The sequence below is a fragment of the Engystomops pustulosus genome, chromosome 6 (assembly GCF_040894005.1).
Source record: "Engystomops pustulosus chromosome 6, aEngPut4.maternal, whole genome shotgun sequence".
Classification (NCBI taxonomy): domain Eukaryota; kingdom Metazoa; phylum Chordata; class Amphibia; order Anura; family Leptodactylidae; genus Engystomops; species Engystomops pustulosus.
Window position 1 is genome coordinate 28,392,697 of NC_092416.1, and position 26,219 is coordinate 28,418,915.

The 26,219-nt window shown below is 48.1% G+C and overlaps 1 protein-coding gene across 11 annotated transcripts in view; it reads right to left on the reverse strand.

Moving 5' to 3' along the window:
- Positions 1-7,417: 7,417 nt before the first annotated feature.
- ARHGEF10L (Rho guanine nucleotide exchange factor 10 like) overlaps positions 7,418-26,219 on the reverse strand; it is a 62,227-nt gene continuing 43,425 nt past the window's right edge. For all 11 annotated transcript variants that reach the window (XM_072155259.1, XM_072155267.1, XM_072155262.1 and 8 more), the window contains 11 exons: positions 26,031-26,146; positions 25,486-25,619; positions 24,865-24,965; positions 21,431-21,552; positions 14,169-14,255; positions 13,495-13,709; positions 13,054-13,208; positions 11,531-11,673; positions 10,114-10,282; positions 9,288-9,410; positions 7,418-9,137 (listed from right to left, as the gene is read on the reverse strand). In XM_072155259.1, the coding sequence (XP_072011360.1) occupies positions 8,608-9,137; positions 9,288-9,410; positions 10,114-10,282; positions 11,531-11,673; positions 13,054-13,208; positions 13,495-13,709; positions 14,169-14,255; positions 21,431-21,552; positions 24,865-24,965; positions 25,486-25,619; positions 26,031-26,146 (1,895 nt within the window). In that variant the 3' untranslated portion in view covers positions 7,418-8,607. The remainder of the gene's footprint in view (positions 9,138-9,287; positions 9,411-10,113; positions 10,283-11,530; positions 11,674-13,053; positions 13,209-13,494; positions 13,710-14,168; positions 14,256-21,430; positions 21,553-24,864; positions 24,966-25,485; positions 25,620-26,030; positions 26,147-26,219) is intronic.

Consider the following 26,219-nt stretch of genomic DNA (forward strand, 5'->3'; position numbering starts at 1 on the left):
GCTAAGGCCAGTAGCCGTGCGTCGGCCGCAGCAGGTGGGCCGACGCCGGCAGTGACAAAGTCCCCGCATGGGGAGGAGATGCAGGGCACGCCTGCTCCTGCGTCTCCTCACCCAGTTAACCTGGCTGTGCCTCCAGGCGCAGCTCAGGTTACAGCTGCTCCCCCTGCTGGTTCCCTGCCCAAACAGCTTGGTCGTTTAGCTAGGTGGTTTGGGCTGGGTGCCAGCAGTGATACAGTGCAAACACCACACACTGACACAGCCCCCGCTTCCGACACACACATGTCACATAGTGCGGTGGCTCAGCAGCCACCGTTTGCACCAAGCACCACACACCCCCCTTCGTCCACATTCACCCCCCCGCCCCCCTCCTACCCCTCGGGTCCTGCCTTGGCGGGTGACGAGGTCGATAGTGATGAACCCGCGGGCCGCCGGCACTCCGCGGGACCGGCGCGACAGGGGTCATAGCCACTCCAGCGTGGCCTGCAGCTGTTCGGAATTTCAGCAGCGCGGGTACCGCTCGGGGGCTGGGCCTCGGCCGCACAGCCCGGAGGGACGGTGTAGACACCGATCTCGATCTTCACGTTCCTTTTCCCGCTCCACTTGGGTGAGCCGTAAGCGGTCCAGGTCTCGTGACAGAGACAGTAGGCGGTCTGGTAGATCCAGCTGGGGCCGGACCTATTCCAGGCGCTCTTCATCCTCGTCCAGCGGTGGTCACACCCGCTCCAGAGAGAGGCGGTCGCGGAGACGGCAACACTCTTCTCCACCTCATGGGGTAGAAGAGGCGAGGGTACCGCCAACGGTCCCATCCTCAGCGTTGCCTAGCGCACCCATGGCGCCTCCTCCTCCAGTTGTTCTGCAGCAGGTCGTTCCTCCAGCGGGTGAGTTGTCCTGTGAGACCGCATGGAAAAAGTCTGTTATTGCTGGTGATGATGTTGTGGGCGCCCTTAAGGCGGTTGTGGCAAGAATGGAGGCTAGTGCCTCCGGGACATCCCCAGGGGCGACATCGTTGCCGCCTGTGCAGGCCCCGGGGTCAGCAGGGATGCTTTTTAGAGATTCCTTGTTTTGTGGCGTAGCTCCTTTGGGCACGCGGGTGGCTGCTGACCTCCAGGAGAAAATTGTTAATTTTGAGTATATTGATATTTGGACATTGTTATCTCCTGATCAGTTGACAGTAGATAAGGAGAAGCGTTTTGAGAAGGGTGATGACAAGAAGCCTAAGGTCGCAAGGACCTTTGGCAACTGGCTTCAAGCTTTTGCTGTTATGTCTAGTATCATTGTGCGACAGAAGCCTGCCTGTGCGCAGGATATGTTTGTGTATTTGGATACTATATATACTGCGCATAAGTTGCATGGAGGTTCAGCTTGGTGGAGATATGACGAGGAGTTTCGGCGTCGCTTAGCGGCGAGTCCGGAGGTTGGATGGGCGACTAAAGCGACTGATGTTTGGATTCAGTTTATGATGACACAGAAGCCTCAGGCTCCCTTTCCTTCGGGAGCCGTCTCGGGCTCGCAGTCCGGGGCGGCTTCCAAGCGTCCGGGATCCTGTTGGTTGTTTAACGAAGGCCACTGCCGCTTCTTTGCATCCTGTAAGTTCAAGCACGAATGCTCCATTTGTGGCGGGGCCCATTCCGCTCTCCGGTGCTTTAAAAAGCAGAGAACCCCTGCGAAATCTTCCACAGCTGTCAGGGGGGAGGACTCCGGTTCGGGTGCAAAGGATGCGGCCGTGGTTAGACAGTTACCACCTGAAGCAGGAGGCAAAAGTGCTGCTTGACGGTTTTACTGTTGGTTTTGTGATTCCGTTTGTACCGCGTGACGGTCTGATGTTGTCAAACAATCTTAAATCGGTTAGGGACAACGAGTTACTGGTTGAAGAAAAATTGTTAAAGGAGGTTGAGTTGGGCAGGATGGCGGGCCCCTTTTTGTTGCCGCCTTTTGATAATTTGCGGGTCTCTCCGCTTGGTTTGGTCCCAAAGAAAGAGTCGGGTAAGTTTCGCCTGATACACCATTTGTCGTATCCGGAGGGCGACTCAGTCAATGATGGTATTCCCCAGGAGGAGGTGGCTGTTTCTTACACTTCCTTTGACAAAGCGGTTCTCCTGTTGAATAAAGCCGGTCCGGGGGCCCTTATGGCTAAGTCGGACATTGAGTCGGCTTTCCGCCTCCTCCCGGTGCATCCGTCCTGTTTTCATCTACTGGGTTGCAGAATTAACGATTCTTTCTTTGTGGACATGTGCCTTCCCATGGGTTGCTCTATATCCTGTAGGTTTTTTGAAATGTTTAGCAGTTTTTTGGAATGGGTTCTTCGGCTAGAGGCTGGTTCGAATTGGGTCATTCATTATTTGGATGATTTTTTGTTTGTGGGTCCGAAGGACTCTCACGAGTGCTTGAGACTATTGAACATGTTCCGTCACTTCGCAGATTTTTTCGGTGTTCCTTTGTCAGCAGAGAAGACGGAGGGTCCCACTCACCGCCTGACTTTCCTGGGTATTTTGATTGACTCAGAAGAAATGACTCTCAGCCTCCCTGCTGATAAATTGGAACGTTTGCGGGGTGACATTGACTTGTGCCTTTTGTCCGATAAAGTGACCTTGCAGCGACTGCAGTCTGTGCTGGGCCAATTGGCCTTTGCGTGTAGAATTTTTCCCATGGGTAGAGTTTTTGCCAGGAGGTTGTCGCTGGCTACGGCCGGTGTTTCGAAGCCATACCATCATATACGTTTGACGGCGGTTCTGAAAGACGATTTGCGGGTCTGGAGGTCCTTTTTGACGGATTATACTGGTGTGTCCGCATTTCTTGAACACGAGATTGACAACGCTGACTTACAGTTATTTACGGACGCGGCAGGATCGGTGGGGTACGGTGCCATTTTTGGTAAGCAGTGGTCAGCGGAGCGGTGGCCGCCGCAGTGGTTGGAGAGGGATTTCACTAAGAATTTGACCTTGCTTGAACTCTTTCCAATTGTGGTGGCTGTGGAACTTTGGGGTCCTGAGATGGCAAATAAACGGATTCGTTTTTGGTCGGACAACGAAAGTACGGTCCGGGCCCTGAATGGTCTCACCTCCAGTTCTTTGGAGGTTCTTGCCCTGCTTCGGCATTTGGTTCTGCGATGTTTGCAGTTGAATATAGTCTTCAGGGCTAGGCATGTTCCTGGCGAGTTTAATGTGGTTGCTGATGTGTTATCTCGTTTTCAGCTACAGCGTTTCAGGGATTTCCACCCCCTGGCGGACCCGGAGGGGTACCCCTGCCCCCCCTTCCTGTGGGACCTGGTGGTGAACAGTTGACACCGTTGATCCAATCCTCATTATGCTACCCGAGGTGGTGGCGATCAGCAAGTCTTCCCCGGGTCCGACGGTGCTTGTGGTGCATGCCGGAGGGAACGACATGTGTTCAACACGTCTGGCGGAATTGATTTCAGTTATGAAGTCGGACTTTGAGCGTTTCGCAGCCTTCTTCCAGGACTTGGTGGTGGTGTGGTCGGAGATCGTGCCGCGAGGAATCTGGAATGGTGCCCGTAACCCCGAATCCATCGAAAGGGCGAGGAGGATGCTCAATATGAGGGTTGCGCGTTTTGTTAGGTCCAGGTGTGGGGTAGTGGTTAGGCATCGGCAGCTGGAGGGAGATAATGCAGGCCTCATGAGGGAGGACGGTGTTCACCTCAATGACATCGGCCTGGATATTTTCCTTTCTGGTTTGCAGGACGCCATCGAGAGGGCCTTATTCCTCTTGTGTGGGGGTCGGAGCACAGTGTAGGGTTACACTGTTCTCCTAGTGGCCTGTGGTGGAATCTTGACCCTCTCGGCGGTTAGTTAAATCACCTGACGGAACAACTAGGACATGCCCCCGCGGAGGCGGGGCCAGGCATGCAAGGTGAAGTTAGGGTAAGGGTCAGGGTTCTTCCCACAGGTCATTTAATCTGTTATGTAAATAATAAAGCTGTGGCCGACCCCCTGTTTTTATCCCAAGAATTGTAGTTGTGTTGGTTTTTGGGAAAGGGGGAGTGGGGTACATTTTGGTTGGGTAACGTTAATACGGTCAGTCATACCAAGCTTGGTTCTAGTGCTTTATTTATATACCAAGCTTGGTTCTGGTGTTGTATTTCTTAATAGTGCTTGTTTGTGGTGCTGTATTTATATACTGAACTGGGTTCTAATGCTGTATTTACATACCGAGCTTGGTTCTGGTGTTGTATTTCTGTATAGTGCTTGCTTATGGTGCTGTATTTATATACTGAGCTTGTTTGTGCTATTGTATTTCAGTATAGTACTTGGTTCTGGAACTGTATGCATACTTAACTAGGTAGGGGCACTGTTTATGCTCTGATTAATTTTAGGCCTGTTATACATTTTAATGACTTTGGGTGTGGGGGGTGGGGTTTGAACTTTTTTTTTAGTAAAATACATAGAAACTGCCATTGTAGGGGTGCAGAGAATTTGACTTCACCATAACACATGAGCCTTAGGGGGCCTATTCTGTGTCTTTCTCACATACAAAGTGACCAGTACTGTAAATAATATAATGAATAATATGTGCGGGGTCCCGGTACAGATTTTGTGCTGCTGACATGTTAAGTTTTGCATAAGTTTATGCTACATTTTAATCGCATGTACTGAGAATTAAGCTGCTGAGAAGGAAACATTGCCCTTATTATTATTATTGCTGGATTCCTGCGTAATTGGTAGAAGTCTGTAGCCTGGTAATGGAACAGTCTGTAGCGCCACCTACTGAGCGGTAACAGTCACTGCATAGAGTCATGCTACAAGGCGTTACATTACTGAGAGCAGTTATACAGGAGACACTTACTAGTCACATCCTGTAGTCAGGGTTATGGCCCTTTACAAGGACTAGGAGATGTATATAGATACAATATAAGTGTGACTTGTATGCAGGTTCTGCTATGTATCACTTACTCTGCCGCGTGATGTATGGTGAGGAGTCCCTATGTGTATATAGGGACATATAGGTGCCTCTCCTTGCACCTGTGTGAGGTATTTTCAGGCTGACATTCTTTTAGAGGAATTAATAGTTCCCATTGCCCTATAATTAAAGGCTGGAAAAGGTTGATGATTTGTGAGCAGGTGCATGCGGAGGAGCCGTTATACAAAGTGCTGGTGCGCCCCTGGTATAATAACTCAACGATGGAGGAGCAGATGAGGCTGCGCTAGCGCTCTGTGTATTGTGTGGCCACCATGGGGAGGGGTCCTACAGTAGTCAGAGGTCTCACTCAGTCCATGAAATATTGCTGTGTCTGTCCGTGGCTTGTGTCTGCTCTATGGAAGTGAATCTGCTGAGCTGCAATACCAAAGATAAACTGTGGATAGGGGTAGAGCTGGTACCAGGTACATGTATGCATCACTATAGATCAGGTCGGCACCAGCTGTATACCGTTAGTGTTGGTATGAATGTTGATATCAAGTCTTGGAATTGGATTTCATCTTGGTAACAAATACATCTTGGCACATTATGTAAGTCTTGGTGGCACATTCCTGTACTGGCACCGAACATTAGACTTCCGATTAGCCCCGGCACCTGCTACAACTCCATATGGCACCAGTCTGGGATATTTGTATCTTACAACCAGTTAAATAACTCTACTTTTCATGGAGCTATGAATCTAGATCATTCTTGCTACCATCTATACTTGTTTTGTTGGTCTGGGGATTCATATATGAACCAATTATGTTCTCCGTTTATCATATAGCTCCCAGTACTAGATATTGTTCTGCTTCCATCACCATTAGGTTTCATCTCTGTACATAACATTAGACATGGCAGCACCAGAAGCTATGTTCTCCGTATCCCACATTCGGCCAGACCGGAAGATGGCATCTAGATGAGTCTTGGCATCGTCTTGGTGCAGGATACTGATCTGCAGACTAATCTTGGTGCCAGCTGTGTTCTTTATCAAGCACATTACTCTTGGTAGTAGACGTCGGTTAGTAGATATTCTGTGGCACCCACTGCATACATTTACCTTTTCTTACTACTGGTTCTATATGGAATCTTGGACAACTTGGTTAAGATCTGTTTTGATACCAACTATCCGAGATTTGGCACCAGAGGTTGGTCCGTAGAATAATCTAGGCACCAGTTTATGTTTTCTGTCCACCACTTTTGGTAGTAAATGTTGGTCTGTCGGCTAGTCTTGATACCATCTATATCAGACTTGGTACCTGATGTTGGGCTTAAGACTGGTCTTGGTGTCTACTTTAGGCTTTGTATTGGAGGTTTGGCTATGGACAGGCTTGGTAGCACAAAATTTGTGTATTTAAACTAATCTTGGTGCCATCTGTGTTAGGTTTTGCATTGGATGTTGAGCTATATACAGGCTTGATATAACCAGATTTTGGTCTGTAGAGTAATATTAGTGCCAGTTATGGTATTTGTCCATCATATAACTCTTGGTACTAAAGGTTGATCTGTGGACTAGTTTTGGTGCCATCTATGTCACGTTTGGTAGCAAATGCTGGTCTGTACACTGGTCTTGGTCTACTTTAGGCTTTGTATTGGATATTTGTCTGCTGACAGGCTTACTATTACCAGCTCTTAGTCTGTAGATTGATCTTGGTGGCAGCCATGTTCTTCCTCAATTGCTTTACACATGATGGTCCACAGATAAGTCTTGGCATGTTCTATACCATCACCAGTTCTTTAGTTATTCCAGGTCTGGCAAAAACAATGTTGAACATCCCCCTCCTACTAAAAAGCTAAGGGAGAAGACTGCGGCAGCGCAGGCACAGCTTATGCTAAATCAAAGCAACATAAACATTGATGCAAAAAGTAATTTGGACGCCTTCCAGGTAACTCGCTGAGCAATTTAGAAAGAGATTACACAAAACAACAGGAGGACCTACCTGACGCACATAACAATGGCATCTTACAATGTGCGGCCCCCCTCCCCCCGGCACAGATGACAGACTCCGGTGAGATAGAAGACATTTATGAATTGCTTGTGACACGTTAAAATAATGACGTGACAATAACTCTGCCGGCTTCATATATGTGTCGCTGCCCGAGATGTTAGATCTAGGATAGGGTTCGGTATATAGGAGACGATCGGATGGTAAATCACAGAGGTGGCGCACAAAAAGCACCGGCTACGATCAATAAGCCATCTCTGTAGAAAATTGTTAATGGTCGCACGGGCAGAGGAGAGCTGCGCTTATTTTATTTAATGGTTTTACTCCTGTAAATCATCACTCCCATCATCCTGAGCTGCCGTCAATGCCCGGTGATGCCGCTCCTGAGTGCAGGGGTCTGTTATCACCATATAGGGGGGCACAAGCTGTGGGAATTTTATGGGTAGACCCTTTACATATTGTAGCAGAGTTTCTCCAGTTTCTGGAATATTTTCCCAGCTATACATCGATATAAAACCTTTGCTTTTATCCGTCTATTACAGAGATGAAGACGCCAGGTATGAAGCGCCAGGACACCCCGGGGTGCTACGCCGTGTGGGTGTCAGATCCAGGTGGTTTATTCATGCGGATGATATATACATCATTTGTACACATAGAAATCTGTATATTTACACGCACATATGTACATTATTGGAGAACAGCTGCTCCGTACAATCACATCTGCAGACAAGCTGCTAATTGCGTCTCTGTTTCTCGACGAAGCCTCCCGCTGGGTCGCGTGGTGCCGTCGCCACACGGCTAACCCTTTCATTGCTGGTCTGCCCATGCCAGAGACTGTGCTCGTACCAACTTTCTGGAAGGCATGAAGGGAGGCTGGGGGATCCATCAAGTCTTGATGAAGCTTCTAGAACTTTACGGGCAGTTACAATGTAACAGAATATTCACGTATTACACTCCTCCAGCCGCTCATACGGCTCCTCCTCACCACTGTAAGGCACTGCTGCTGGCCACACACCGGACCATTTTAATTTCAGCTTTTGATTTATATGGAGTCTTATATTCCAGTCCCATCTAGAACTGCACTGACAATTCTGCAAGACACCGCACCCTCCGCATTGCTTTTGTTATTACCCTATTGCGTTACAGCAAAGGAGGTTCTGTAGAGACACTGAACCAGCAGGAGGTGACATAACTTTAAGGCCACTACAATACATTATTTATAGTAATGGATGCTACAAATGGGCAAGAGACACCATATGGGACTACCGGATGCAGTTGCACCCCCTATAGTTACACCTCCTGGAAGTACATGAGAACTTTTAGGGAATTATTCACTGCAAACCCAGGATCCACTTGTGTATAAGAAAAACTAAGAAGAAAATCTGCACTACCCTCGGAAGACGGACACTTATGGGTTTGTGTAACAATGGGGCAATGTGTGCAGCCAGCACTTAATACATTCAGCTTATTATGATATTGCATGACTATACTGTATATATTTTCAATAAATATTAGGTTCAGTGTCAGTGACAAAGCAAAACCTTGTCTCCTCACACATCTACAGGTCACCACCGTACGATGAAGGACTGATCCATACGATGTCACCCTCCTCTCTCTGTGACGCTCGTCTTCATCGGGCTGGATCCTGCAGAGCAGCTGGAGAGGAGTGTAAACATTTTAGGAGTACCTAACCCTATGTAACAGCATAGATCGGCTCACGTCCCTACCAGTTAAGGTCACATCCCTGATGCTATAGGATGAGAGGCAGCTGCCACATGAGCAGAGAGCTGTCCGTGTCCCCCCCTCCCTGGACGTTGGAGTTGGAAGGATTGAAGTTCCGGTAGCCAGGTCCCCCTGATATAATCACCACAGAGGTGATCTCCTTACGATGAGTGTCCTTGGCACAAGGTCGGCTTCTGAACCACACGTCAGGGTCATCTGTCATCTCGTATATAGAACCGTCTTCTTCGGTGGTCTCTTGAGAAGCGTTATCTGACCTGGAGCCTTCCTTGGCTGATAGGTGGTGGCCGGGGAGGTGAGAGGTGCCACGCAGCCGATACTGAAGGAGAATCCCTTTCAGGCGTGATGGGGGTAGGTTATCAGAAGATGCGTCCTGGGATTGATCTGAAGTGTCTTTAGCTTCTGTCGCCCCCTCACCGTCTCGTACATCTTCTGATGACCCCTGCTCCGTCCTAAGAGCCTCAGGAGCCATGGTACTGCAGGCCACTGTGAGGAACTGGACCGGTCCACAATGCCCATTGAGAGAGACCATCCCTTTACCTGGTGGAATAGATGTGAGAGCAGTGTATTGTGAGAAATTGATACACGGGGGTAAATCCCCAAAATATGGGGTCTGCACCTCCACATAATATACTACTGTGAACCATTGTAAGGTGCATCTATACAGTACAATACCTCAGTCATTCCTACCTGTGATTTTGGGGATTCCCTCCAGCTTTGGCACAGGTAAGGTGATGAGAATGCCCAGGTGTGTGCCCACCCACAGTAACCCCTGGCATATCAGCAAGCTGGTGACCTGTGGATTCTTCTGTCCTGTGGGGAGAGGAGCACATGAATCTTGTTATTTTATACTATTGAGACACCAAACAAGACAAGAATACGCTGGCGGACTGTAACATGTTGAGGGCGTCAGCTTGGATTAAGCTCGCCTTTCACTGAGGCAGGAGCCAGGACTATGAGTTGTGCCCAATCTGTACCACGTATCATTAGCGGAGCCTACACTAACCCATAATCCACCCCAGGACAAACATCACAGCGTCCGCTCATCCGAGCTCTGACATCTCTTCTAATTATCTCTCCTCTTACATGGACATGAAACATCTGCTTCCTGCATGGTAGTTACATAAAAGAAGATGTCTCTGACCATCACTGCAGCTGGTGACGTAATATGGGATCATTAAACCGATAGCTGACCCTCTACTTACCAGCCGGGGAGCTATTCATGTAGATTAAGTAACTGTATCCAAACACAAATTGGTGCAGAGGGCACCCAGACCCAGAAGACTTAAGGGATCCATAATATGAGGATACCAATACAATACATGTAAATATGAGCAAAAATGTAGCAAATAAACTCTCTACTAAAATCATGTCTTGTACTCCAGTCGCATCCAGAGCTGCATCATGGTTGCAGCTCTGGTATGTACAGAGTAGAAAACACAATGATTGGAAGGGTTTTCGTTTATTAGGGGATGACCCCCCATAGAGGTATCATATAGAGATAGCAGAACTTTACCTGGCAGTAGCAAAGTCCGGGTGGAAATATTAATTTCTTGCAATAGTTCCAGAGTTTCCGTGTGGAAGAGCCGAATAGATGACCCTTCGGAAAACGCCATCCACACCCCAGCACCTGCTCGAATCATGTGGGTAATGCTCACCCCTTCGTCCTGTATGGCTTCAAAACTCTGTGGGGAGAGAAAGAACAGAGAACATAAACCAAAGACGTAAAGGGACTCCAGAAAGTGTAACTAAAGTTAAGTAACTTTCTAAGACAGCAAGTAGAGATCTTTATAAAAGTAGCATTAGGTAATTTAGTACCGTGAACACCCCCCAAAATCCATCCCATAAATCAATGGGGCCCCCAATACTTGACTCAGCTTCTATCAGTTTAATGATACAGATAATCTCTCCCCATGCCCCAGCGCTGGAGGTTCTCTTACTCACTGCTCCACATGAGACAAGATGATTTAACCAACCATGTTCTTCATACAGTCGCCCCTGGGGTGCAGAATCAAGAACCAAGGAAGAGACTGCAGGCGAGGACTAATTAATTTACCCCCACATCTCCGGGATAATCAATAGTTATAATTAAATCCTGGTTACAATTGTTCCTGCAGTAAAGTGTGACCATGTCATTACCACTAGATGCAACGACTGGAGTCAATGGAGCAGAGCAGTCCTAGTGCGCCTACAAAGCATGACGCTAGCGATACAACCAATTTCCCAAAAGAAGATGGGGGTGGGGGCGCAGCCGGCTGCTTCTATTCTATAAAGTGCAGAAAACGCTGGGAAAAAAATGATTTAAAGGGGAAATGTCTATTTTATGGAAACATGTGCAGAAAGATTATTCAGAGGGAGCACCGACAAGTTAGTTGTTCAGGGGTATAGGAAAGCTGGGTGACAGCTGAGTCTGTAAGTCTTATTTCCATTCCTCTGCACCGCCTTGTGGCGCCCTATTCAGTAATACTTACTGTAGTGCCTGTGGCTTTAGACAAGTCCTGCTTCTTACTATTCCTTCCTCCAGCCTCGCTATCTGCACAATGCTGAGCGCCATTTATTACAGACACAATGAGCAGGCGACCATTTACATATCTTCTTTTACCCAGCATGCTCTGCTCTTGCTGCATATTTTACGGCTGCGGTCAGTGAGTGTGTATGTGTGCGCCTTTTCGATAACGCGCTGCCGATGTATTATTCATCAGGAAGCGCCAGCAGCTGAGTTATGAGCTTTATTAGATGCAAACTTAGTTTGGACGTTAAAATATGCAAGTGTAGAACTGAGGTAAATAATAGAGCACGGCGCAGCTGAGGAGCGCACCCCCGGGGGAGGAGGGACCCACGTCACCGCTACCTTAACTCCTTGCAGCCTCAGGACAACTGGTCTCATGGACCACAGTGAGGACATCATGTGTAGGGATGGAGGGGCACATTACCTGGACTTTAAGGGGATCAGTTTCCAGCACAGTCACTCGGTTCCTGCAACTCGCCCATAAACAATCATCCAAGGACAACAGAGCCCGCACTGGGCTGGTCCCAACTCGCACCGTGGAAAGGTTTTCTGGGTCCCAAAGGCCACCTGATAAATGAGCCACACATCAGAAGACAGAAAAACTTGTTACAGTCCAATATCAGTGTACTATTGTCCCATCCTCAGTGTCAGCGTGTCCCTGCCCTGTGCCCCCAAGTGTCAGCGTGTCCCTGCCCTGTCCCCCCAAGTGTCAGCGTGTCCCTGCCCTGTCCCCCCCAAGTGTCAGCGTGTCCCTGTCCTGTCCCCCCAAGTGTCAGCGTGTCCCTGCCCTGTCCCCCCCAAGTGTCAGCGTGTCCCTGCCCTGTCCCCCCCAAGTGTCAGCGTGTCCCTGCCCTGTCCCCCCAAGTGTCAGCGTGTCCCTGCCCTGTCCCCCCAAGTGTCAGCGTGTCCCTGCCCTGTGCCCCCAAGTGTCAGCGTGTCCCTGCCCTGTACCCCCCCAAGTGTCAGCGTGTCCCTGCCCTGTCCCCCCCAAGTGTCAGCGTGTCCCTGCCCTGTCCCCCCCAAGTGTCAGCGTGTCCCTGCCCTGTCCCCCCCAAGTGTCAGCGTGTCCCTGCCCTGTCCCCCCCAAGTGTCAGCGTGTCCCTGTCCTGTCCCCCCCCCCCCCCCCCGAGTGTCAGCGTGTCCCTGTCCTGTCCCCCCCAAGTGTCAGCGTGTCCCTGTCCTGTCCCCCAAGTGTCAGCGTGTCCCTGTCCTGTGCCCCCAAGTGTCAGCGTGTCCCTGTCCTGTGCCCCCAAGTGTCAGCGTGTCCCTGTCCTGTGCCCCCAAGCGTCAGCGTGTCCCTGTCCTGTGCCCCCAAGTGTCAGCGTGCCCCTGCCCTGTGCCCCCAAGTGTCAGCGTGTCCCTGCCCTGTGCCCCCAAGTGTCAGCGTGTCCCTGTCCTGTCCTCCAAGTATCAGCTTGTCCCTGCCCTGTCCCCCAAGTGTCAGCGTGTCCCTGTCCTGTCCCCCCCAAGTGTCAGCGTGTCCCTGTCCTGTCCCCCAAGTGTCAGCGTGTCCCTGTCCTGTCCTCAAAGTGTCAGCGTGTCCCTGCCCTGTGCCCCCAAGTGTCAGCGTGTCCCTGTCCTGTCCTCCAAGTATCAGTTTGTCCCTGCCCTGTCCCCCAAGTGTCAGCATGTCCCTGTCCTGTCCCCCCAAGTGTCAGCGTGTCCCTGTCCTGTCCCCCAAGTGTCAGCGTGTCCCTGTCCTGTCCCCCAAGTGTCAGCGTGTCCCTGTCCTGTCCCCCAAGTGTCAGCGTGTCCCTGTCCTGTGCCCCCAAGTGTCAGCGTGTCCCTGTCCTGTCCCCCCAAGTGTCAGCGTGTCCCTGTCCTGTCCCCCCAAGTGTCAGCGTGTCCCTGCCCTGTCCCCCAAGTTTCATTCTAGGTCTCCAAAAATGTGTGTCAATATTCTATCACATGTAAATGGCACAGATATAGATATTTCTGGCTTCTTACCTTGATTTTGGGGGTAGAGTGCTAATGTGCCATTTTGTAGTCCAGCACACAGGTAATTGGGGCTATGGCGGAGACAGAGTACAGGCTGCAGGTCAGGACTCCTTAGTGCCATCAGACAGGTGGAGCCGGTGTCCACGCTGCTGTACACCATTATACTGTAAAGAAATGAAATCAAAAGAGTCACCATCAGAAATGTGAAGAAGAGTAATGGCTGCCAAGTCACGCACTGCATGGCCAGCCTTCCATAAGTCATGGCTATATCATCATTATACACCATGACACATGATCATACAATGAGCATGGGAGTACAACTCCACTGCACCTGGGAGAATCACAAGGTCACCCCCATCCTGACACAGAATATTCATCTAACCTCTCAACATTCATCATGGTGTTGGAGGGTATAACACACCGTATCTCACTTCTCCATATCCCCCTCACCTGCCATCCTGGAGCCCCACGCAGACAGCTGGCTGTGCCGAAGCTGACGCATAGTCCTCCTCATTCTCGCTGTTCTCCTCATTCACTTTAATGCAGACATTTTCCACGCACAATACACGGGATGGCAGTGGGAAGGCTTTCAGCATCCGTGGAGTGGTATGGTTCAAGGAGAAGATCTGGATCTGACCAACACCGTCCTCCTGACCCCCACCAACCTGGAAGGAGACATGAGGCTTTGTCACACCATATATTACCTTGCGTTATCGGACATCGATCTTTTACTCCAGTCATATGCAGAGCTGCATTCACTATTCTGCTGGCTTTCTCGTCACTTATTGTTGCCCACTGCTGGCCAGTCTCTATACAGGCATCCTATCATATGTTAGTACTATACATATGCATTATATACACGTAGTCTTCAGTACAGGATGCAGTGTAGAGCTTCTGTATAATATGTATATTATGATCTCCTATTCCTTGGAGCTGGAGAGGCCATGCCATACTACCCCTGCATTGACATCTAGAGCCTCCTCCAGTGATAACAGCAGAAACTAAGTCATCCTAATAGAAATTTTGCTAGGGTCGCACAGAGAAATGTGAATGCAGCCCTTGGTTTGACTAGAGAGAACCTAAATGTTTTCAGGATACAGATCCAAACTGACCAGGGAACCTACCCATAAGTATCCCTGAGGCAGGGAGGTGCTGACCGAAGAGAAGCCCAGAAGGGAGTTCTGTACCGGAGTGTGTATAGCGCCACCTAGCTGCAAAGACAAAACGAAAAAGTGACATAACTCTTAAAAGGTCATTGATTAACTTCACAACAAATGCAGAAGGAGATATCAGCAACACATAGTAAGTAGTGTTCCATGAAATGCACCATAGTTATTCTCGCCCCTGATAACAGGGAGCAATAGAGTTAACACGAGTGTCCTGTTGATGCCAGTCTAGCTCCAGGGGCCTGAATACCAGGAGCAGAGGTCAGGAGGGTGGCAGGACGAGGAGTGATTTGGACGGTGGAGCGGAGCAGCTGGGTCTCCTCTTGTTATAGAGCTGCGCAATATGTTTCCAGCTCATAAATAAATGATCAAAGTGATGATGGAAGAAGCCTCATTTTTAGCTCATGCCCATTGCTGTGCCACGCAGCTGCTGGCATCTTTCTGAGTCCTTGCTACAGGGCAAGAGAGAAAATGAAAAAAAAAAAGTTAACTTTGCAGTGAACGCTATTGGATTGCATGGAAGGTCTGTGACAGTCACCGGGGACGTTGAGGTAACGGCGGTCGGGATGAGAAATCACATTTGTTTTAATTAGCGTAAACAAGTGTGATGTGCGGACAGAGGCAGCGAGCCTGGAGCTCCCATAGGACCTGCGCTGGGCTGCCCGGGATCGGAGCGTCTCCAAATGACCTGTCACATCCCAGCTGTTACTGGAGAGAGCGCAGCGGAGGCTACCACCTCCATCGTTTTCATGATGAGCATTGGACCTAAACTGACTTGAATGTTACTTCACCCACAAAGCGGAGGAGCAGAATCTAAGGGCTCTGGGAGAAATGCCATGGGGTCAAATTTTGTGTCCAGGATCTGGAGGAACACCAGAAAACCATCTGATCCTTGCAGTACTGGGGAGGAAGGGGTAAATCGTGAGCTGCAGAATAAAATTCCATGCAGGAGGCACAGACTATAACAAGGAGCCTAGGAGAGGGCAGGAGGCACCATAACAAGGGGTAAAGAAGAGGGCAGGAGGCACAAACCATAACAAGGGGTAAAGAAGAGGGCAGGAGGCACAGAATATAACAGGGGGTAAAGGAGAGGGCAGGAGGCACACAATATAACAAGGGGTAAAGGAGAGGGCAGGAGGCACAGAATATAACAAGGGGTAAAGGAGAGGGTAGGAGGCACAGAATATAACAAGGAGCCTAGGAGAGGGCAGGAGGCACAAACCATAACAAGGGGTAAAGGAAAGGGCAGGAGGCACAGACTATAACAAGGGGTAAAGGAGAGGGCAGGAGGCACAGACTATAACAAGGGGTAAAGGAGAGGGCAGGAGGCACAGACTATAACAAGGGGTAAAGGAGAGGGCAGGAGGCACAAACCATAACAAGGGGTAAAGGAGAGGGCAGGAGGCACAAACCATAACAAGGGGTAAAGAAGAGGGCAGGAGGCACAAACCATAACAAGGGGTAAAGAAGAGGGCAGGAGGCACAAACCATAACAGGGGGTAAAGAAGAGGGCAGGAGGCACAAACCATAACAAGGGGTAAAGGAGAGGGCAGGAGGCACAGACTATAACAAGGGGTAAAGGAGAGGGCAGGAGGCACAAACCATAACAAGGGGTAAAGAAGAGGGCAGGAGGCACAAACCATAACAGGGGGTAAAGGAGAGGGCAGGAGGCACACAATATAACAAGGGGTAAAGGAGAGGGCAGGAGGCACAGACTATAACAAGGGGTAAAGGAGAGGGCAGGAGGCACACAATATAACAAGGGGTAAAGGAGAGGGCAGGAGGCACAAACCATAACAAGGGGTAAAGGAGAGGGCAGGAGGCACAAACCATAACAGGGGGTAAAGGAGAGGGCAGGAGGCACAAACCATAACAAGGGGTAAAGGAGAGGGCAGGAGGCACACAATATAACAAGGGGTAAAGGAGAGGGCAGGAGGCACAGAATATAACAAGGAGCCTAGGAGAGGGCAGGAGGCCAAACCATAACAAGGGGTAAAGGAGAGGGCAGGAGGCACACAATATAACAAGGGGTAAAGGAGAGGGCAGGAGGCACAGACTATAACAAGGGGTAAAGGAGAGGGCAGGAGGCACAAACCATAACAAGGGGTAAAGGAGAGGGCAGGAGGCACAAACCATAACAAGGGGTAAAGGAGAGGGCAGGAGGCACACAATATAACAAGGGGTAAAGGAGAGGGCAGGAGGCACAAACCATAACAAGGGGTAAAGGAGAGGGCAGGAGGCACACAATATAACAAGGGGTAAAGGAGAGGGCAGGAGGCACACAATATAACAAGGGGTAAAGGAGAGGGCAGGAGGCACACAATATAACAAGGGGTAAAGGAGAGGGCAGGAGGCACACAATATAACAAGGGGTAAAGGAGAGGGCAGGAGGCACACAATATAACAAGGAGCCTAGGAGAGGGCAGGAGGCACAAACCATAACAAGGGGTAAAGGAAAGGGCAGGAGGCACAGACTATAACAAGGGGTAAAGGAGAGGGCAGGAGGCACACAATATAACAAGGGGTAAAGGAGAGGGCAGGAGGCACAAACCATAACAAGGGGTAAAGGAGAGGGCAGGAGGCACACAATATAACAAGGGGTAAAGGAGAGGGCAGGAGGCACACAATATAACAAGGGGTAAAGGAGAGGGCAGGAGGCACACAATATAACAAGGGGTAAAGGAGAGGGCAGGAGGCACACAATATAACAAGGGGTAAAGGAGAGGGCAGGAGGCACAGAATATAACAAGGAGCCTAGGAGAGGGCAGGAGGCACAGAATATAACAAGGGGTAAAGGAGAGGGCAGGAGGCACAGACCATAACAAGGGGTAAAGGAAAGGGCAGGAGGCACAGACTATAACAAGGGGTAAAGGAGAGGGCAGGAGGCACAGACTATAACAAGGGGTAAAGGAGAGGGCAGGAGGCACAAACCATAACAAGGGGTAAAGGAGAGGGCAGGAGGCACAAACCATAACAAGGGGTAAAGGAGAGGGCAGGAGGCACACAATATAACAAGGGGTAAAGGAGAGGGCAGGAGGCACAAACCATAACAAGGGGTAAAGGAGAGGGCAGGAGGCACACAATATAACAAGGGGTAAAGGAGAGGGCAGGAGGCACACAATATAACAAGGGGTAAAGGAGAGGGCAGGAGGCACACAATATAACAAGGGGTAAAGGAGAGGGCAGGAGGCACACAATATAACAAGGGGTAAAGGAGAGGGCAGGAGGCACACAATATAACAAGGGGTAAAGGAGAGGGCAGGAGGCACACAATATAACAAGGGGTAAAGGAGAGGGCAGGAGGCACACAATATAACAAGGAGCCTAGGAGAGGGCAGGAGGCACAAACCATAACAAGGGGTAAAGGAAAGGGCAGGAGGCACAGACTATAACAAGGGGTAAAGGAGAGGGCAGGAGGCACACAATATAACAAGGGGTAAAGGAGAGGGCAGGAGGCACAAACCATAACAAGGGGTAAAGGAGAGGGCAGGAGGCACACAATATAACAAGGGGTAAAGGAGAGGGCAGGAGGCACACAATATAACAAGGGGTAAAGGAGAGGGCAGGAGGCACACAATATAACAAGGGGTAAAGGAGAGGGCAGGAGGCACACAATATAACAAGGAGCCTAGGAGAGGGCAGGAGGCACAAACCATAACAAGGGGTAAAGGAAAGGGCAGGAGGCACAGACTATAACAAGGGGTAAAGGAGAGGGCAGGAGGCACACAATATAACAAGGGGTAAAGGAGAGGGCAGGAGGCACAAACCATAACAAGGGGTAAAGGAGAGGGCAGGAGGCACACAATATAACAAGGGGTAAAGGAGAGGGCAGGAGGCACACAATATAACAAGGGGTAAAGGAGAGGGCAGGAGGCACACAATATAACAAGGGGTAAAGGAGAGGGCAGGAGGCACACAATATAACAAGGGGTAAAGGAGAGGGCAGGAGGCACACAATATAACAAGGAGCCTAGGAGAGGGCAGGAGGCACAAACCATAACAAGGGGTAAAGGAAAGGGCAGGAGGCACACAATATAACAAGGGGTAAAGGAGAGGGCAGGAGGCACAGAATATAACAAGGAGCCTAGGAGAGGGCAGGAGGCACAGAATATAACAAGGGGTAAAGGAGAGGGCAGGAGGCACAGACCATAACAAGGGGTAAAGGAAAGGGCAGGAGGCACAGACTATAACAAGGGGTAAAGGAGAGGGCAGGAGGCACAGACTATAACAAGGGGTAAAGGAGAGGGCAGGAGGCCCAGACTATAACAAGGGGTAAAGGAGAGGGCAGGAGGCACAAACCATAACAAGGGGTAAAGGAGAGGGCAGGAGGCACAGAATATAACAAGGGGTAAAGGAAAGGGCAGGAGGCACACAATATAACAAGGGGTAAAGGAGAGGGCAGGAGGCACAGACTATAACAAGGAGCCTAGGAGAGGGCAGGAGGCACAAACCATAACAAGGGGTAAAGAAGAGGGCAGGAGGCACAAACCATAACAAGGGGTAAAGAAGAGGGCAGGAGGCACAAACCATAACAAGGGGTAAAGGAGAGGGCAGGAGGCACAAACCATAACAAGGGGTAAAGGAGAGGGCAGGAGGCACAAACCATAACAGGGGGTAAAGGAGAGGGCAGGAGGCACAAACCATAACAGGGGGTAAAGGAGAGGGCAGGAGGCACAGACCATAACAGGGGGTAAAGGAGAGGGCAGGAGGCACAGACTATAACAAGGGGTAAAGGAGAGGGCAGGAGGCACAGAATATAACAAGGGGTAAAGGAGAGGGCAGGAGGCACAGAATATAACAAGGGGTAAAGGAAAGGACAGAGGGCATGGAATATGACAAAAATTAAAGGAAACGTTGAGGGGCATTGAGACAGAGGGCAAAGAAGATTATAGGGGGCAGGGACAAAGACAAGATGCAAAGGAGAAGGCCGAAGCTTATTAGAAGGGACTATGATATTGTTCTCCTCCACTGGATATAACACTAGGCCAGATCTTCACGTTCCTCCATGAGATATCCTTGTCTCCTTCCATCTCATTTACTGCACATTACATCAGATTGGCCGCTGTCGAGTAATTACAATTTGCATTCATTTTACCCCTCTTAAGATGATGAGAGACAAATTTAACCTTGTCAGGATATGAACCTAGAAAATCCTGAAACACGATGGCAGCCAAGATCAATCCTCAGTCAATGTCACCGCTGTGCGACATTACCAGAGTGGGATGTGTGCTGTGTGTACCCCAATTTTTCAGAGAAGTGATGAAGTTAATGACTTGATAGAAATTAGAATTTACTTTATGCAAATTTGAAATTTAACTGTTTAGGCCATTATTGTAGAAAAACAGAAAACTGACAAGCACCTTCTGTGGTATCATGCGCTGAAGAAATATGTGAACCTGTAGAAATTGAGGTGGCATAGAAAGATAGGCTGCTGCAACTAAAAGGGACCCTAGGGTGAGTAAACAGGATGCTGCTGCAACTAAAAGGGACCCTAGGGTGAGTAAACAGGATGCTGCTCCAACTAAAAGGGACCCTAGGGTGAGTAAACAGGATGCTGCTGCAACTAAAAGGGACCCTAGGGTGAGTAAACAGGATGCTGCTCCAACTAAAAGGGACCCTAGGGTGAGTAAACAGGATGCTGCTGCAACTAAAAGGGACCCTACAGTGGGTAATCAGGATGCTGCTGCAACTAAAAGGGACCCTACGGTGGGTAATCAGGATGCTGCTGCAACTAAAAGGGACCCTAGGGTGAGTAAAGAGGATGCTGCTGCAACTAAAAGGGACCCTAGAGAGAGTAAACAGGATGCTGCTTCAATTAAAAGGGACCCTAGGGTGAGTAAACAGGATGCTGCTGCAACTAAAAGGGACCCTACAGTGGGTAATCAGGATGCTGCTGCAACTAAAAGGGACCCTACAGTGGGTAATCAGGATGCTGCTGCAACTAAAAGGGACCCTAGGGTGAGTAAACAGGATGCTGCTGCAACTAAAAAGGATCCTAGAGAGAGTAAACAGGATGCTGCTTCAATTAAAAGGAACCCTAGGGTGGGTAAACAGGATGCTGCTCCAACTAAAAGGGACCCTAGGGTGAGTAAACAGGATGCTGCTGCAACTAAAAGGGATCCTAGAGAGAGTAAACAGGATGCTGCTTAAATTAAAAGGGACCCTAGGGTGAGTAAACGGGATGCTGCTGCAATTAAAAGGGACCCTAAGGTGAGTAAACGGGATGCTGCTGCAATTAAAAGGGACCCTAGGTTGAGTAAACGGGATGCTGCTGCAATTAAAAGGGACCCTAAGGTGAGTAAACAGGATGCTGCTGCAACTAAAAGGAACCCTAGGGTGAGTAAACAGGATGCTGCTGCAACTAAAAGGGACCCTAGGGTGAGTAAACAGGATGCTGCTGTAACTAAAACGGACCCTAGGGTGAGTAAACAGGATGCTGCTGCAACTAAAAGAGACCCTAGGGTGAGTAAACAGGATGCTGCTGCAACTAAAAGGGACCCTAGGGTGAGTAAACAGGATGCTACAACTAAAAGGGACCCTAGAGTTAGTAAATATGATGCTACTGCAACTAAAAGGGACCTTAGGATGGGTAAACAGGATGCTGCTGCAACTAATGGGGACCCTAGGGTGAGTAAACGGGATGTTGCTGCAAATTAAAAGGGGTGCGGTAACTAAAAGAGATCTTGGTGCAAATAAAAGGGAAGTGAGACAAAAATGGATCATTGAGAGAAACAAAGTTCCCCTGCAAAAGAAAAGAGATCCTGGTGAAACACAGTAAGGGCTCCTGTTCGAGAAGAAAGGGATCCCTTTAAGGGCCTGTTCACCAGTTATTTCACCCAAATGTACATCCGTTATTGTGAGTGAAAACCAGGTTAGGTGAAACCCACACAACAAGGGCAGATCTCTCCCTTCTTATCTCATCTCTGTGTAGTCGCCGCTCCTGATTTTGTCTCTCAATAACGATGCAAATAACTGATGAACATAATGAGGTATGAATTGGATCAAAGACAGAGAAGGATCCCGCTGAGATAGACGGGAAGGATCCCGCTTGGATGGGAAGGATCGTGCCAAGACAGGAAGAAAGAAATAGAGATGGGAAGGAGCATTCTGAGATGAGTGTGAAGTACACACTCGGCAGTGATGTGCTGTCATACAGGACCCCTGCTAGGATATAGGAACATGCTGCGCCGCTGCCGTTGTGTGCATCCTTGGTAACTCACCTGTAAATCAGAGGCTTTGGTGGAGAAGGCAGGGAAGCGACAAACCAGAGTTGGAGACCAGAAAGGGATTTTAGTTTTTTTCTCTTCCTCAGGGCACAGCCATCCCGGCTGGTTCTCCTCTCCTGGACACATAGAAGAATCAGACAATTAGAAGAGAAGTATCTGCATATTATATCTTATTAAAGCCAATCATTTGGAGATTTAAAGGGAACCTGTTGCCAGATTTTACCCCATTAAACTACCAGTCCCCTCAATTAGGGAATGAAATTTCCTTTCTATAAGTCCCTCTTTTATGTGAAATTTCACCAAAGTTATGTGACAATTAGCAGAGAACAGTCATATTTTTCCCTAGTTTAGTGGTCGTAGGAGAATTGTCAATTCAGACGCCCCCATCTTTGGTTCTATAGACCTGGCGTCATATTAAAGATAAGAATCTCATCTTTTAAATTGCATCAAGCTTGTGATTGTGTGAGCTACGGAACCAAAATTACAGGGAACAGGATCTTTATTCACAGTTTGCATTTCCAACAATGTCTTTACCGGTCTGTAGCTATAGTTCTATAGATACAGAACTACAAACCTAGATGAGAGTCTTATCTTTAATATGACACTAGCATGTTTCTAGGTACTACAGAATGAAAGAAATAAAATCGCCTGAAGCAACGTTTCCCCCACACTCTTAAATTGACTCATCTCAGTCAAATATGACTCTTCTCTGCTCAGTTTCACATGACTTTGGAGGAGATTTTTTTTTTTTTTTTATAGTTAAACGAGTGAGATTTCACATAAAAGAGGGAATTTAAGAAAGGACATTTTATACCTGACCTGAGGGGGGTTGGTATTTAAAGGAGTAAAATCTGGTAACAGGTTACCCCTTTATTAGAACTAGAAATTTGCAGCCGCGTTACAGCCGTCTATGGGTAACACAGGTTTTTGTCTATCCTTGGATGTGCTTAGGGGTAAGAGGAGGCTGTCAGTGACTTCTGAGCACTAGGATGGCAGCGCTAAGGAGTCCTGACCATGTACAGCCGGCTCCACAGGAGGATCACGTGATTCCTCCGTCTCCAGGGGACACATTTCCGAGATGCTCGTTAATTAGCTGCTTTGTTAAGTCATTTATTCTTTAAGGAAAAAAAAAAAAACCCTGAAAATCTAATTAAATCCCAAAATTTGCAAATCCGTACTGAAGAAGACATCTAGAGATAAGTAAAATAACAGGTAGAAGAAGGAAGGGGAGGGGGGGGGGATGAAACAACAATGCAGGTGCTATTAACCCATTGAGGGCTAGGTGCGTCACAGTAACACGCGGTGCTACCAATCAAGCAGAAAAAAAAGCAATTTCTTCCCATTAGAGCTGAATGGTCTTTATAACGAGTTACACTTCTCTTCCCTCTGGCTTCTCAGATAAAAAAAAAAAAGAAGAAACGAGTTAAGTCCATGAAGCGCAATCATCCGACGCTGAGACATGGGGGCATTAAGAAAGTGCGTTTCCAGGATGATTTAAAACAAATTTTCCTGCCATTTAGCTTCTCAGCGGCGGCTGCAGGAGCCGAGAGGAAGATAACGATGAGACGTACGGGGCCCGAATCTTCTAAAAAGCCCTGATGAGGCAGGGGAGCGAGGAGCGCAGGAGAGGCCCCATTCACAATGCTGACGCGTCTCTCTACGGGCCGCTCGTTATTGTAGATGTGCGTGCTCGCTAAACGCTAAAAATGCTTTCACAGTTGAAAACCTCTTTGTCCCTGCAATTTTCGCGAGAACCCTCTGACTCCTCTCGCTTTTTCTGAAGGGGTTTTTTAAAGAGAGAACAAGCCACCTACTTGAGATTATGCCGGCAAAGTAAAGAAAAGGGAAAAAAAATACATAATTACTTTCCCAGGAGCCCTTGGAGTAAGGGGAGATATCACTCTGAAGATGTCCTGACCCTCCTAAACCCCCTCCCCTCCTACCCCCACCAAAACAGAGAATACAGCTGGGAAGGCAATGAGCACATAACTACCAGTGTACCAAAAAATATAGAATATATATAATGGTTTCTTCAAGGTACAGCTCAAAATAATAATAATAATTCCTTTATTTATATGGCGCCTACAGAGCGCTGCACAGAACTTGCCAAATGGGTCCCTGTCCCATGGGGCTCACAATCTAATCTACCTACCAGTATGTTTTGGAGTGTGGGAGGAAACCGGAGGACCCAGAGGAAACCCACGCAAACATGGAGAGAACATACAAACTCTTTGCAGATGTTGACCCTAGGACTTGAACCCAGGTCCCCAGTGCTGCAAGGCTGTAATGCTAGCCACTGAGCCACTGTGCTGCCCGAAATAGACAGCAAGTAAAGCTTTGGGTTCCCTGAGTGTGGAGGGCCCAATGCTCGACAGTACTTTCCTTGTGTCACAAGAACCTGTCGCCATATTATACCCCATTAAACTACCTCCTTCCAGGTATGGAATAAAATGTCCATTCTACAACTCCTTCTTTATGTAAAATCTCATCCATTTACCTATAAAATCACCCCAAAGGCATGTGAAAAGGAGCAGAGAAGCGTCATATTTGCCCCAGATAAGTTGAGTTTAGAGGCTGAAGGGTGATGTCTTATCTTTGGTTCTAAAGTAACTAGAAACCTATCAGAGATAAGGATCTCATCTTTCAGATTGTATCAGGCTTGAGGCTCTGTGAGCTACAGAACCAGAGATACAGGGAGTTAATACACGGAAATGTAAGCAGCAGTTCATGATTTTATCTCCCAGCATCTCTGGTTCTACAGATCACAGAACTACAATCCTGATGTGTTTTAGAAGAAAAGATTTTCTTCATTAATATCTTTAATATGACACCAAAACTTTCTAGATGCTACAGAACCAAAGATATGGGTGTGTAAATCAACCCTTCCCTGCAGCCTCTGAAAGTGACTTACATGACATGATAGGAAACTTTTTTCTAGGTAATTGGGTTTTACATAAAAGAAGAAAATCTAAAAAGGACATTTCATCCCCTACCTGAGGGGGCCGCTAGTTTGATAAGGTCAAATCTGGTGACAATGTACCTTTAAAGGACATCTACCATCCGTTTTGGGCAAGAGTAGGTGCATAACTTAAAATACGAGACTCCCTGAAGCGCTCGGGTGACACAGCCTGAGCACCCCAGGGTAATTAGCATAACTTTAATAACTCTATATTTTTCTGTAATCACGGCATATAGAGTTATAATAAAAGAAGTCACAAGGAACTATTTATTAGGACACAATACTAAACTGATGGTAGATGTCCTTTAAATCAGAGCAGTTCTGTATTGTCAGACATCCTGATCTGCTGCAGTTACAACTGATAGGAGAGGATTTGGGTTGTGACATTAATTTACCATCTCATCACAGTGTGTACCCCTTGGCATGACATAGGCGTGCAAAACTTTAATAAAATATTGCATTAACTTACTGAGAGCGATTTTGGCCAAGTGCAATCGGTTCACCCAGGAAATCTTGCTTAAGGGGTTCGGGGTGAGGAAAAGTGCCATGAAACTCATTGGACGTCCAGATCTAAAAGGGGAATGGTGCAAAAATAAGCAAATGTCAGATACCACCTTACTAAGGAGCATGGAGAAGATGGGTAACTGTTCTCTGGGTAAGAATGCAAACAAACAATGCAATTACAGAATAGAACATAGACATAAAAGGTTGCTATAAAAACAAAGCAGAGAGCGCCACCTAGTGCCTCAAATGTCAAACATATCAGGAGGTGAAACTCAAAGCATGGGTGTGGGGTGCAACTTCACTGAGGTCAGTCAGGACCACATTTTGGATGACCACATTTTCCTTTGGGGGAGCTGCTGCCAGGACCTCCCCAACTTGTGCTCTTTTAATTTTTTTTATTTTAGCTTTTTAGGTCTGTGTAGCAATTACTTGCATCTTTATGGGTATTATTTGGTTGCAGAATAATTCAGTTGCAGTTATTCCACCATCCTATAGGTGGAGCCCTGCCATACAAGCAAAAACCTCACTTGCTCAACCAACCAAATAGAAACCCCATCAGCAGCAGGTCAGCTCGCCCCGGACTTACTTATCTGATTTCCTCGGCATTTGTAGCTGGAGACGTAGGTGACATTTATTTGCAGACTGAATCTCCTCCTCTTTCAGCCGGATGAGTCTCTGTAAACCTAAACACCAGTCCTGAGCCACCGTCATGTTCAGGTTCTGGAAGAGGGAAGACAACGTCATCATAGGATGTAGAGCAAACAAAGCTTATAGGAGAACTATATGAGGTCTAGAATACTGCTCTCTATGTACAATATACTACTTTACCCCAGCTACAAGAATGTCATTTTATAATGGGCAAGAGGTTAAGAGTTGAATAGGTTGAATTTTTCTTAAAGAGCATTCCCCTATGTAAGAAAGCACTTGTGTATCATAAGGATATGCACCATGTGTTTCCTGTGCAGGGAACCACAGGGGCCCTATTCCAGCATGTAGAAAGGGACACAGTATTAGATCCAAAAAATTGGATCTCCAATCATAGAGTGATGTATTATTCTAGTGATACACCATAACTGAGACAAAGCACCAAATCTTATGAATATAACACCACAAGCCCAGAGCCCGTCTCACCTGGTAGGTGCCTTGCAGGGTACTGATGAGCTGTGTTATCTGCTCCACAACTTCCAGGTCTTTCTTAATATCCTGCAGTTCCTGGTAGAGGCGTGGGGAACCCAGAGACACTTTATCTAGAAGAAGAACATGATTATAACCTCAGGTCTTCACAGATGCACTGAGAAACCAAATTTGAAGAATATGTAC